Source organism: Dama dama, chromosome 12 (assembly GCF_033118175.1).
Source record: "Dama dama isolate Ldn47 chromosome 12, ASM3311817v1, whole genome shotgun sequence".
Classification (NCBI taxonomy): Eukaryota; Metazoa; Chordata; class Mammalia; order Artiodactyla; family Cervidae; genus Dama; species Dama dama.
In genome coordinates this window covers 19,128,074-19,141,795 of record NC_083692.1, presented here as the reverse complement: position 1 = coordinate 19,141,795, position 13,722 = coordinate 19,128,074, and the positions used below count along the sequence as shown (strand labels likewise).

The 13,722-nt window shown below is 37.6% G+C and overlaps 1 protein-coding gene across 5 annotated transcripts in view; it reads left to right on the top strand.

The window, feature by feature from the left end:
* The window catches only part of PSEN1 (presenilin 1), a 70,695-nt gene that overhangs the window by 37,482 nt on the left and 19,491 nt on the right, over positions 1-13,722 (top strand). For all 5 annotated transcript variants that reach the window (XM_061156739.1, XM_061156740.1, XM_061156736.1 and 2 more), the window contains exons 6-8: positions 2,958-3,025; positions 6,340-6,560; positions 9,238-9,336. In XM_061156739.1, the coding sequence (XP_061012722.1) occupies positions 2,958-3,025; positions 6,340-6,560; positions 9,238-9,336 (388 nt within the window). The remainder of the gene's footprint in view (positions 1-2,957; positions 3,026-6,339; positions 6,561-9,237; positions 9,337-13,722) is intronic.

Here is a 13,722-nt window from a genome sequence, read left to right as displayed (position 1 = left end):
ACTGATCTCCTTTAGGATGGACTGGTTGGATCCCCTTGTAGTCCAAGGGACTCTCAGAGTCTTCTCCAAAACCAGAGTTCAAAAGCATCAATTCTTCGGCACTCAGCTTTCTTTGTAGTCCAACTCTCACATCCATACATGACCACTGGAAAAGCCATAGCCTTGACTAGACGGACCTTTGTTGGCAAAGTAGTGTCTGTGCTTTTTAATATGCTATCTAGGTTGGTCATAACTTTCCTTCCAAGGAGTAAGCGTCTTTTAATTTCATTGCAAATATACTCATCACATAAAATTACCATAAATTTTTTTAATGTTGTATAATAGATTAATCAAGCTCTAGGGACTTTTCCTGGTGGTCCAGTGGTTAAGGCTTCGTGCTTCCACTGCAGGGGGCATGGTTTCTATCCCTGGTTGGGGAACTAAGATCCTGCATGCTATATGTTCAGTTCTGTTCAGTTCAGTCGGTCAGTCATGTCTGACTCTTTGTGACCCCATCGACTGCAGCACACCAGGCCTCCCTGTCCATCACCAACTCCCGGAGTTTACTCAAACTCATGTCCATTGAGTCAGTGATGCCATCCAACCATCTCATCCTCTGTCATCCCCTTCTCCTCCTGCCTTCAATCTTTCCCAGCATCAGGGTCTTTTCAAATGAGTCAGTTCTTTGCATCAGGTGGCCAAAGTATGTTATATGGCTAGGCCCCAAAAAATAATTGATTAAAAATCAAGTTCTGATTCTATCTCTCATTTTAATATGCTTTACATGAGTTAAAGGGACTAATATTTATATAGTGGTGTATGAATTCTGTGTTATAATGATGGACTGACAGATAAGCATTATTAATGAACCAAGTAAAATAAACATAGCATACTAATACTTACTGAAATCTCAGATACTGAATATTTTTTCTTCAAATTGTTATATAATTTAGAAGGCCTGTTTTCTTCGTGCAGTTAATGTATGTGTACACTGGTCCCTTAACTGAATTTCTGATTTTCAGTTTTGTGACTTTGATTTATCAGTTAATTTATTTTATCAGTTTATTATTAGTTACTTTATTTATTAATTTTTTATTGTAGGAATACATCAGAATTCCTCTTGAAAATATTGCTGCTTTAAAGTATAAATGTTAACTCTTGACTCTATTGATACCTTTTCTAATTGAAGTCTAGTTAATTTATAAAATACATTCTTGTTGCTTATCTGTTTTACGCATAGTGGTTTCTATCTCCTAATCACATACCCCTAATTTACTTTTTTAAATTTTTATTAGAGTATAGTTGATTTACAATGTTGCATTAGTTTCAGGGGTAGAGGAAGATGAATCACGTGCGTATGTGTGTGTGTATATCTGTCCACTCGCTGCTTTAGGCTTCTTTGCCGTCTAGGCAGTTACAGAGTATTGCGTGGGGTTCCCTGTGCCGCACAGCAGGTTCTTAGCAGCCGTCTGCTCTGTGTGTGGTGGTGTGTGTGGCAGTCCCAGGCTCGCGGTTCACCCACTCTGCCTTTATCCTCTGGTAATAAGTTTGTTTTTCTGCATCTGGGACTCTATTTCTGTTTTGTAAGTAAGTTCATTTGTAGCTCCCCTTGTTTCAGATTCCACATATAAGCAATATCATATGATATTTGTCTTTCTGTGTCGGACTTATTTCACTCAGTATAACAGTCTCTAGGTCTGTTTGTGTTGCTACAATGACATTATTTGGTTCTTATTATGGCTGAGTAGTATCCCAGTGTATATATGTACCACGTCTTCTTTATCCTTTCCTCTGTTGATGGACATTTAGGATGCTTCCGTGTCTTACCTATTGTAGATAGTCCTGCAGTGAACATTGGCATACTCCTAATTTGTACCCCCCTACTTCTCATTCACCTTTGGTAATCACTGTTTTCTTTTTTCCTGTATCTGTGTATCTATTTCTGTTTTGCATGTACATTATTTGTATTATTTTTTAGATTCCACTTATAAATGATATCATACAGTATTTGTCTTTCTCTGACTTATTTCATGAAGCCTAATATTCTCTAGGTCCAACCATGTTGCTGTAAGTGGCAGAATTTCATTCCTTCTTAAGGCTGAGTAGTATTCCTGTGTGTGTGTGTGTGTGTGTATGTTTACGTGTACTACATCTTCTTTATCCATTTGTCTGCTGATGGGAAGTTGGGTTGCTTGCATATGTTGCCTGTTGTAAATAGTGCTGCTATGAACATAGGGGTTCATGTATCTTTTCAAATTAGTGATTTTTTTTCTGGATATATATCCAGGAGTGGAATTGCTGGATCATATAGTAATTTTAGTTTTTTGAGGAACCTTCATTTTGTTTTTCACAGTGGCTGCACCAATTTTCATTGCCCCTAACAGTGTATAAGAGTTTCCTTTTTTCTACATCCTCCCCAACATTTGTTATTTGTGGTCATTTTGATGATAGCCATTCTGACAAGTATGAGGTGATACCTCATTGTTGTTTTGTCTTGCATTTCTCTAATAATTAGCGGTATTGAGTATCTTTTTGTGTGCCTGTTGGCCATTTGTATGTATTTGTTGAGAAAATGTGTTCTCCCATTTTTTTGATTGAGCTGTTTGTTTTATTCTTTTTTTGGTATTGAGTTCTGTGATTTCTTCATATATTTTGGATATTAACCCCTTGTCAGTCATATCATTTGCACATATTTTTTCCCATTCTGTAGGTTATCTTTGATAATTTATTTTGAATATATCTTTTCTTTTAAAATTTTACCTATTTCTAAAGGAATGAAGGTCTCTATGTATGAAATTTCTATTTTATGAGTACTTCAGCACCAACTGTTATAGGTATTTACTGTTCCTAAAGCTGCTTGTGTTTTGGTATTTGAAAATCATAACATATACAGAAATAACATACCATTTTTGAAGTAAGAAATTTGGATTTTTTTTTAGGTTGTGGGATCTGTTAATTATATTGAAATTCTTTTCTAGGTCATCCATGCCTGGCTTATTGTTTCATCCCTGTTGTTGCTGTTCTTTTTCTCATTCATTTACTTGGGGTAAGTGGTGAAATATTTGGTCTTTTTTTCAGGAATTAACTGTTTGGACTCTATAACTGTCACTTAAAGAAATGTTCTTTGTTGATGAGTTATTCTCAAATTATTGTTTTCATGTATAGATCATACTTGGTATGAATACAGCATATTAATATTATCAATCAGTTCAGTTCAGTTGCTTGGTCATGTCCGACTCTCTGTGATCCCATGAACTGCAGCACACCAGACCTCCCTGTCCATCACCAACTCCCGGAGTTTACTCAAACTCATGTCCATTGAGTCGGTGATGCCATCCAACCTTCTCATCCTCTGTCGTCCCCTTCTCCTCCTGCCCCCAATCCCTCCCAGCATCAGGGTCTTTTCAGATGCGTCAGCTCTTCGCATCAGGTGACTGAAGTATTGGAGTTTCAGCTTCAGCATCAGTCCTTCCAATGAACACCCAGGACTGATCTCCTTTAGGATGGACTGGTTGGATCTCTTTGCAGTCCAAGGGACTCTCAAGAGTCTTCTCCAACATCACAGTTCAAAACATCAGTTCTTCAGTGCTCTGCTTTCTTTGTGGTCCAACTCTCACATCCATACATGACTACTGGAAAACCATAGCCTTGACTAGACGGACCTTTGTTGGCAAAGTAATGTCTGTGCTTTTTAATATGCTGTCTAGGTTGGTCATAACTTTCCTTCCAAGGAGTAAGCATCTTTTGATTTTATAGCTGCAGTCACCATAGGGATATGCTTTTGTTGATCCTTGTTTATAATAAGAACTTAAAAGAACTCAACACTGCAATTAATTCTGTCTTTTTAGTAAAGTAAATTTACTATATTCTTTAGTATAACTTACAAATCATAATATTAATGCATTTCAAACATGTATAAACATAATTTATTTTCAAACTTTCATTTTTTTTTCATCAGCCTTTTTTTCGTTCAACTGAAATCTTACATGAGAACTGCACATACCACATAGAAAAAAGTGGAGCTCTCTTTTGAGGAGAATGGAGAGGCTCAGAGATTTGCCCACTTGGTCTTTCTCTCAGCCCCAGTAGCAGAATGCAGGTCATTGCATTAGCTCTTAAATTAGGAACAGAAACATTAAAAGTAAAAAATAAACTGAAGAGCCAATTCTTTGGTAGAGGCAGGGAGAATGACCATAGACCAAAGAAATAAATCAGTGTAAGAATCTCTATGAAATAGATGATTTTCTCAGAAAAAGCTAATTGCCAATACTGACCACTGAAGTGATAGAAAATCTAAGTAGAGCAAAGAAAAAAATACAGAAAGTTGTTGAAGAGGTTCTTATCCACCTCTAATAACAATAATACCAGGCTCAAATAATTTCATAGGAAAATTCTATTAAACCATTAAGGAATGGATAATTCTAATACTATTTTAACTGTTCCAGGACATAGGAAAAGCAGAAAAGCTTCCAGATTCTTAAGAAGCCAGAGTAGTATTTATACCAAAACCCCATAAATAATCAAGAAAAAGGAAACCATAGACCACTCCTGTTTATTGATGCCAAAGAATAACTCAGTTCAGTTCAGTCGCTCAGTCATGTCCGACGTTTTGCGACCCCATGGACTGCAGCACCCCAGGCCTCCCTGTCCATCACCAACTCCCAGAGTTTACCCAGACTCATGTCCATTGAGTTGGTGATGCCATCCAACCATCTCATCCTCTGTCGTCCCCTTCTCCTCCTGCCCCCAATCTTTCCCAGCATCAGGGTCTTTTCAAATGAGTCAGCTCTTCGCATCAGGTGGCCAAAGTATTGGAGTTTCAACTTCAATATCAGTCCTTCCAATGAACACTCAGGACTGATCTCCTTTAGGATGGATTGGTTGGATCTCCTTGCTGTCCAAGGGACTCTCAAGAGTCTTCTCCAGCACCACAGTTCAAAAGCATCAATTCTTCGGCGCTCAGATTTCTTTATGGTCCAACTCTCACATCCATACGTGACTACTGGAAAAACCATAGCTTTGACTAGACGGACCTTTGTTGGCAAAGTAATGTCTGTGCTTTTTAATATGCTGTCTGGGTTGGTAATAACTTTTCTTCCAAGGAGCAAGTGTCTTTTAATTTCATGGCAGCATTCGCCATCTTCATTGATTTTGGAGCCCAAAAAAATAAAGTCTGTCACAGTTTCCATTGCTTCCCCATCTATTTTCCCTGAATGATGGGACCAGAAGCCTTGATCTTAGTTTTCTGGATGTTGAGCTTTAAGCCAACTTTTTCATTCTCCTCTTTCACTTTCATCAGGAGGCTGTTCAGTTCTTCTTCACTTTCTCCCATAAGGGTGGTGTCATCTGCATATCTGAGGTTATTGATAATTCTTCTGACAATCTTGATTCCAGTTTGTGCTTCATCCAGCCCAGCGTTTCTCATGATGTACTCTGCATAAAAAGCAGGGTGACAATATACAGCCTTGATGTACTCCTTTCGTGATTTGGAACCAGTCTGTTGTTCCATGTCCAGTTCTAACTGTTACTTCCTTACCTGCGTGCAGACTTCTCCAGAGGCAGGTCAGGTCTGGTAGTCCCATCTCTTGAAGAATTTTCCACAGTTAACGATAGTTAGGAATTTATTGGTTTTTGTTTTAAGTGCTGTGATATCTAAAATACTTACTGTGAATAGCTGCATTGTCCAGCTATTTCAACATTTGCTTTGAAATTTTTAAATAGAAAGATCATCTTTCTGCATAGTCTCCAGAATCTAAAGTTTGCACTTAAATGACTGCCTTCTTTCTCCTCAGTTACCTGTCTTCTGTATTTGTATCTCATTATTTTAAAATGGAGTTTCCTCCCACCAAATTAAAATAGTGTTTTCTTCATGATAAAAATGCTAAACATTCATTGTGAAAAGAAGAAAAGTTAAAAAATTTCAAACTCCCGTCATCTAAAGCTAAGTCCTGCATCTTTTCAGGAATTACTATATTGATCTCTTGCTCTCTCTTCTCATACACTATTTCACGTAAATGAGATCATGGTTTTTTTTTTTTTTCAGGCAGCAATATGTTACGCCTATATTCCATGTTTTGTGTATAAATATATGTATAAAATGCATATATTAAATGGATGCACTAAATTTAATTTTATGAAAATAATATCGTATGTCCTAAGCTCCAAACTTTATTTTGCACGTTTCATTTTTTTTCCAATTTCAGATACTACAAGGATTTCCTGAAGTACAGAATAGCATTTTAGGTGTTATATGGCCTTTTTTTTTTCTTTTTAGTTTTTGTACTTATTTTTACAGCTGTGGCTGTGATACTTGTTTCCTGTTTTTATGAGTGATACAAATATCTGTTTAATTTTTTTCAGGGAAGTGTTTAAAACCTATAATGTTGCCATGGACTACATTTCTGTTGCGCTTCTGATCTGGAATTTTGGTGTGGTGGGAATGATCGCCATTCATTGGAAAGGTCCACTGAGACTCCAGCAGGCATATCTCATTATGATCAGTGCCCTCATGGCCCTGGTATTTATCAAGTACCTCCCAGAATGGACCGCCTGGCTCATCTTGGCTGTGATTTCAGTATATGGTAAAACCCGAGACTGACATTTTGTTCATCACAGAAATACCTCCTGGTGTGTTTTCCTTCCTCTTCTAGTTATCTTGACTTAGGGAAAATAACAGTAATATCCCATAACTTTTTAGTAAATAATCAGCTAGCTATAATATCTTTTTCATACAAAGATTTCAAATCTTTGGAAGTTGAGTCCTTTAAAAATGTTTTATTATTGCCTCCAGTTTAACTCAGTGGTGAGTTAATGGAAGGATCCATAGACTTCTGGTTGTAAGACTTAGATTCAAATCCCATTGCTACCACTGACATAAATGACATCAGGAGCCCTTTGGGATCAAATGAGTGAACAAACAGCGGTGGGAGTTTGTACCCTTTATGGACAGCAGCAGAGCTACGTGTGATGGAGCTCACTGGAGAGCTGTGCTTTTCATGTCTTAATCCAGGCATCCTTGATCAAAGAATGGCATCCAAGTTAGCTAAACTTTAGGCAGCCATCCTATTTTGGCCTATTTGTGCGTTTTTACAGACCCTTGAGACTTTGCCAGTAGTCTAGCAACCTGGTTCTGCTAGTGGTAACAACAGCAGTTACATATCCAAGGTTTCCCTCTTTAGGCAGAGTAACTGAGACAATCTCTTGTTTCGCAGATTCCAAAAATAGAAATCAAAGTTATACATGTCTCTAAACATATTAAATCCACAATGCAGACCTCAATTTGGAGTTCCAGACATTGTTTCATGACTGTTTCACTTCTAAATATACAGTGCTGAGCTCTTGAACAAGGTGTGCAGGGTAACTTTCACCTCCCTTACAGTCTTATGATGTAGGCCTCACAGGGCACCATTATGACATACTAGAGCAGGTTAAAACTTAATAAATGAAACATCAGAGGTGAATCATCATCAAGAATCTGATTCCGTTTTTGATATTTAAAAAAGCCATTTCTGGTGACAGACTGCCTGGATTCAAATCCAGACTCTTTTACTCCTGTAATTTATTGGCTATGTTACTACAGACACACCACATTCAACAGTGGAGTCTTAGTTATGAAGATTAAATTGAACAATACATACAGTAAATGTATACAGTATCTACCAGTAAGTATTAGCCGTTCCTCAAAAATATATAATCTTGTGAAGTAAGCAAGCTTGTTGCATTTGTTTCACTGCTAAAAGCCTGAAGTTTGTAGAGGTAAAGTAGTTGCCAAAGTTTACACCATTTGATCTAGAATCTGATTCCTAAGTCCCATATTCTTTCTACTACAATACACTGTTTCTCCCCATCAGCCCTCTGTTTCTTATATACATATACAAATTATCTGTACAGACTTTTGAGTTCCTCTGAAATAAGAGACTTTTGTATCTAATATTTAGAGTAATGATTCATAATTCCATTTTCATAAGATCTCAAGATATTTCAGTTTGTCAAAAAGGTTGTTCTAAAGCTTTCAAAACAAAATTAAGTTAATTGCTCTAAAAATAAAGGTTTATCATTTAGCATTTCTATATGAAGAAGTGTGTTGAAAAACCAAGACAGTTACACTAAAGATTGAAAATCTCATTATTTTAGAGCATGGCAAATTCCCCTTTTCTCATCCCAACAAATCAAAGTAGAAACAGTGAGACTAGAGATTTCTGTGCATTTGTATGTTTTATTATGGCAGTGGTAGTGGTAGTGTACAAGAAGATATGACCACTTGAAAGTGTGAGATTTATTATTTAAATGCATCTGAATGATAGTGATGTCAATGCAAGTGATCAAATCTTCCTTTACAAATTTACCTATACGTGTTTTGCATTTTAAATGTTTGAAGTTATTTTCTGTGTTTCTATATTCTGAATTTTCTTTTTTTTTTTTTTTTGATGTTCTGAATTTTCATGACACAGTAAATGTAAGAAAAAATTGCAGTTGTTGAAGAAGAGAAAGTGGTAGCATCAAGAATAATTTATGCATAATTGCTTCCTTGTTTTGAGTTGCAGTTTTTGTAAGACACTTTTTAGCACCACATATATTCTGAGACCTAAATACCTATGAAGTGCTTTTGACAGGAGAACTGGAGAAATGCTAAACATTCTCACACAGAGGTTTATTAGTTATTTTGTTTAAATTTACTGCCCTTTTATTTCAAGTATTCCTAAGTAGTACATATACTGTTTTCAGAAAAAGAGAGGATCCCACTCCTAATACCAAAAAAAAAGAAGAGGAGATGCATCTTTTCTACTCTGTTCTTCATATTTTGAAAAAGTTCAGTCATATCCTTTCTATTAAATCCCTCCTAAGGTGTAAAACCAGTTTGTGGTTCATAGTTATGTTTAGTTTGGAAGTAAATGGCTTGTCCTTATTTCTGCTTATTGGAAATTGACAACTGCTCTAGAATAATTCTGTCTTGTGATTATTTCTGCCTGTTTTCTTTCAAATTGGGAAGACTTATTCCTAGAACCCAAAATACACTGTAAACTAACCAAATAGCAAGCAAACCAAAAGCAAAGATCTCTGTGTGGTGTGTATTTTGTTTAGATCATCTCTGCCTCCCTCCCCCATCAGCTTACCTGCTGCTTATTTCATATTCATTCAATATCTTTCTTGTAGAAAAAAAATTAAACCTTTTCAATTGGTTAATTCTTCCCTAACACAGTCATTTACAAGTTTAGCCAATACATTTTTCAGATATCATTTCTATTTTTCTTTTTCTAGATTTAGTGGCTGTTTTGTGTCCAAAAGGCCCGCTTCGTATGCTGGTTGAAACAGCTCAGGAGAGAAATGAAACTCTCTTCCCAGCTCTTATTTACTCTTGTAAGTATTTCAGAATGATGTTGAATTAGTAAACAATTTAGAATTTATAAAGATTCAAATGCATGTAATTATGATCATTATCACGGTACTTTTTCTTACCTTAAATGCATAGCATTGATGGGACTCCTGCAGATCTCTGTTTCCTTGCAAATTATTATCTTCTGACATTGATTGAAGAGAGTTTTCAGTGTGTGTGGAGACAGAAGAAATATTTAGAGATTGGGGAGCCAGTATTCTTATTTAAAATCTTATTAGTTAACAAGTATTGAACATTTGTTATATACGTATATTGTAGGCAGCTCTCACACTAGTATGTTGAAAGAATCATACTGTTCCTTCAGTTTGGGTTGGCCTTTGTGTTTGGTTTGTTGTAGAGTCATACTCTTCCAAATCATTCAGTATGTATTTATTAGTCATTGACCTGATCTGCTTCCACAGAGCACTGTGGAGGATATAAAGATGGTTAAGATGCTTTGCTTTCCCTCAGAGTGCATTTGCTTACTTTTTTTTTCTTTTTTTTTTGACTGTGTCAGGTGATTTGTAGGATCTTAGTTCCCTGACCAGGGATTGAACCCACAACCTTGGCAGTGAAAGGATGGATTCCTAACCACCGGACTGCTGGGGTATTCCCTTGCTTACAATTTAGAACTGAGATAAGACAAATAGATAAACAGCATTCAAGGCAGACTGTTAGATTCAGAAGGAATAGGAAGTGCAAAAAGAGCTCAAAACAGGGAAAATCTGAATGGAGAATCATGGAAGGCTTCATTGAAGAGATAGCATTTGGATTGACCCTTTTAAGAGTGGGTTGGATTTTGGCAAGCACAGATGGAAGAGTCAATTTCAAAAGTGGGCTTGTTGGGAAGAATGGCTTGGACCCAGGGATTGAACCCAGGTCTCCTGCATTGCAGGCGGATTCTTTACCAGCTGAGCCACAAGGGAAGCCCAAGAATACTGGAGTGGGTAGCCTATCCCTTCGCCAGTGGATCTTCCCAACCTAGGAATTGAACCCAGGTCTCCTGCATTGCAGGCAGATTCTTTACCAACTGAGCTATGAGGGAAGCCCCACACATTGGAAGTGTATATGTGGGACATCTTTTTCAAGTTTCAAATGTTCAAGTTGACTAGAACATGGAGTACAAAATGGGGAGAGTACTAGGAGATGAGTTTGGAAAGGCACTTCAGGCAAGATCCAGGATAGCTTTGAGTGACTGGTTTAGATCTTTGTATCCTCTTCATGATACTTGGAAATCATAGAAGATTCTTGAAGAGTAATGTGATCAGAGCTGTGCCTTTGTAAGCTTGCAGCTTTGGGCAAGATGAATGGGAGAGAGTGAGAACTGAGATACTGGGAAGCATAACTAAGTGAATATTGCCATGATCTAGATAAAAAATGATGAACGTCTGAATTATGGAATGATGATAACATTCCAAGGGAAAGGCCTCAGTGAGAGTTTTTGGGGGTCGTATCAGTTGTTCTTAGTGACGAGTGAGAGAAGTTTAAAGCCTAAAAGAAGGATGATGAAGAAGAGAAGTTTTTCTTACTTGAGAAGTCTGTGTAGTGTTGCCTGTGGCCCATATCTAATTTCCTTGGCAGGATCTGTGAGCCATCTGGGGAGAAATTTCCATCATGAGTTTATAAATGAAGTACCAGTGCAGAGGAAAAGGTTGGTAATAGAGATGCAGAATTGAAGAACACCAATATAGAGGTAGTAGTTGCAGCTGTGGGATTAGATGAGTGATTCAAATAAAAGGAAAAAAGGACACCAGGAATACATCTTTCTCAACTACTCTGTTTAGAGAGTGAGAAATGAAGAGAGAATAGTAAAGGAAAGAAGAAAATATCAGAAAATTGGGAAAATCAGCATTTTTCAGGCTTCCCAGGTGGTACTAAGCTGTAAAGAACCTGCCTGCCAATGCAAGAGATGTAAGAGACATGGATTTCTTCCTTGGGTTGGGAAGATCCCCTGGTGGAGGGCATGGCAACCCACTCCAGTATTCTTGCCTTGGAGAATCCCATGGACAGAGGAGCCTGGTGGGCTACATTCCATGGGAGCACAAAGAGTCGGACACAAATGAAGTGATTTAGCATGCATACATGAAATATCTGCATAGTTTTCTCTTATATACAGTAAAGGGTATTTTTATTGATGGCCATTTAGATCATTCCCATTGCAAACAGTACTTGCAGCGAATACTTAGAATTTGTGAATACTGTTGTATACATACATTTGTAGAAATGGAATTGCTAGGTCAAGGGATGTGTGCTTTTTTTTTTTTTTTGGGGGGATGTGTGCTTTTAAATTTTTTGTTTCGGCTATACTCTATCCATGTTGCTTTGGCAGGGCTTTCTGTAGTTGTGGCGAGTGAGGGCTTACTCTCTAATTGTGGTGGCTTCTCTTATTGAGAAGCACGGACTCTAGGCTTCAGCAGTTGCAGCACACAGGCTCAAGAGCGCGGGCTTAGTAGTTGTGGCACATGGGTTTAGTTGTCCCATGGCATGTGGAATCTTTTCTTGGACTAGGGATCAAACCTGTGTCTCCTGCATTGAAAGGTGGGTTCTTAACCACTGGACCACCAGGGGAAACCTGGAGGAAGGAAAAGGAAGATAGAAAAGCAGAAGATAGTGAGATATAGAGAGAGATTAAGTTGGAAACACATGTTCAGTCAGTTCAGTCGCTCAGTCGTGTCTGAGCATGCATTTGTGACCCCATGAATCGCAGCACGCCAGGCCTCCCTGTCCATCACCAACTCCCGGAGTTTACTCAAACTCATGCTCATTGAGTCGGTGATGCCTTCCAGCCATCTCATCCTCTGTCGTCCCCTTCTCCTGCCCCCAATCCCTCCCAGCATCAGGGTCCTTTCCAATGAGTCAACTCTTCTCATGAGGTGGTCAAAGTACTGGAGTTGCAGCTTCAGCTTCAGCCCTTCCAATGTTAGTTGACCTCAAATCATTCTTGTGACCTTAATGTTAGGTCATTTGTGGGACGTGGAGAAGGTGGGAATTGTGCTTGTAGTAGGAGAAGCTTGGTAAAGTTTTAGAACACCTTGTGTCTGAAATGCAAGGATCTTTCCTCTTACCTTTTTTCCAGTATAAATGTATTACCACATTCTTACTGTGTTTTTCAGCCAAAAAGAACAGACAGGGCTTTGAGCATCAACATTTTCCTCTTAATGAGCAGTTGGGTGTAAGCTTCTTCTGTGTTATTCCTGGAAATTAAAATCTACTATATATATATTTGATATTTGTGCATGTATAATGTCACACCAAATGTTAATAGTGAATGCTAGGAATTTAGACTAAGGAATATACTTGTAAAAGTATAGAAGTATGTTCACTGAAGCAATGCTTCTGTTAAGAGATAAATGGAAATAACTCATGTCTATCAAAAGGGAACACTTTCAAATAATTATAGTACATTCCTAAAATGGAGAGTTGTGCAGCCATTCCATTTGTACTCTGAAAGAAAGAAATGACTCTATGTATTTCTGATTTTTTTTAATGTCAAAGACTATATATTAATATATACAAAAAGCAAGATTTAAAACAATATATGCAATGTCGTATGGAAGGAGTGGGGGAAAGGACCAAATATGTATGGATGTGTGTGTGTAAAATCCCAATGATGCATTTCAGAACTGATGAGATACTAGTGTTTAACCTCTGGAAAGTGGGATTTAGAGATTGAGACAGCCTTTACTTTCTACCTTATACCTTTCACTTCTTGTAGAGTATTAATGCGATACCCATTATTTTTTAAAAAGTTAATTGTGAATGTCAAAGTGAAGGGATTGTGAGTTTTAAATGTTTTCTTACTTTTAGCAATTTGCATTGTTCTGCTGTTGTATCTACTTGTTAGTACCGCAATAATGCTGTGTAACAAACCACCTCAAAATTTAGTCCCTCACAGATAATACTCACTCACTATCACCTGCAGATCAAATTTAGTGCCTTACAAATACTACTTATTCACCACCATCACCTGCCGATCAGTTGGCTCGGCTGATCTGACTTGGCTGTGGTAGCTCTGCTCTGTGTATTCCCCGTTCCTCCTTGGACCAGCAGTTTAGCTGAAGGTGATGTTCTTCTGTTTGGAGGAACAGGAGGGCAGCAGGCCTGTTAAGACCTAGGCTCGGTATTAGCACACTGTCTCCTCTGCCCATGTACCATCAGTTGAAATAAGTCACATAGCTGAGCCCCTGGTTAGGAGGAAGAAAACTGCATTCCAGTCTCAGGCCATGCAAGAGGGGTGAAAAGGTTGTTCAGTTAGCCATGACATTAAGCTTGTATGTTAATTTTATACTCAGAAAAAGGATTTACTCTCTTTTTTAAGAAATCTTTCATATATAATATTTTTTATTTTATTTATTTATTTTTTTGGTGTA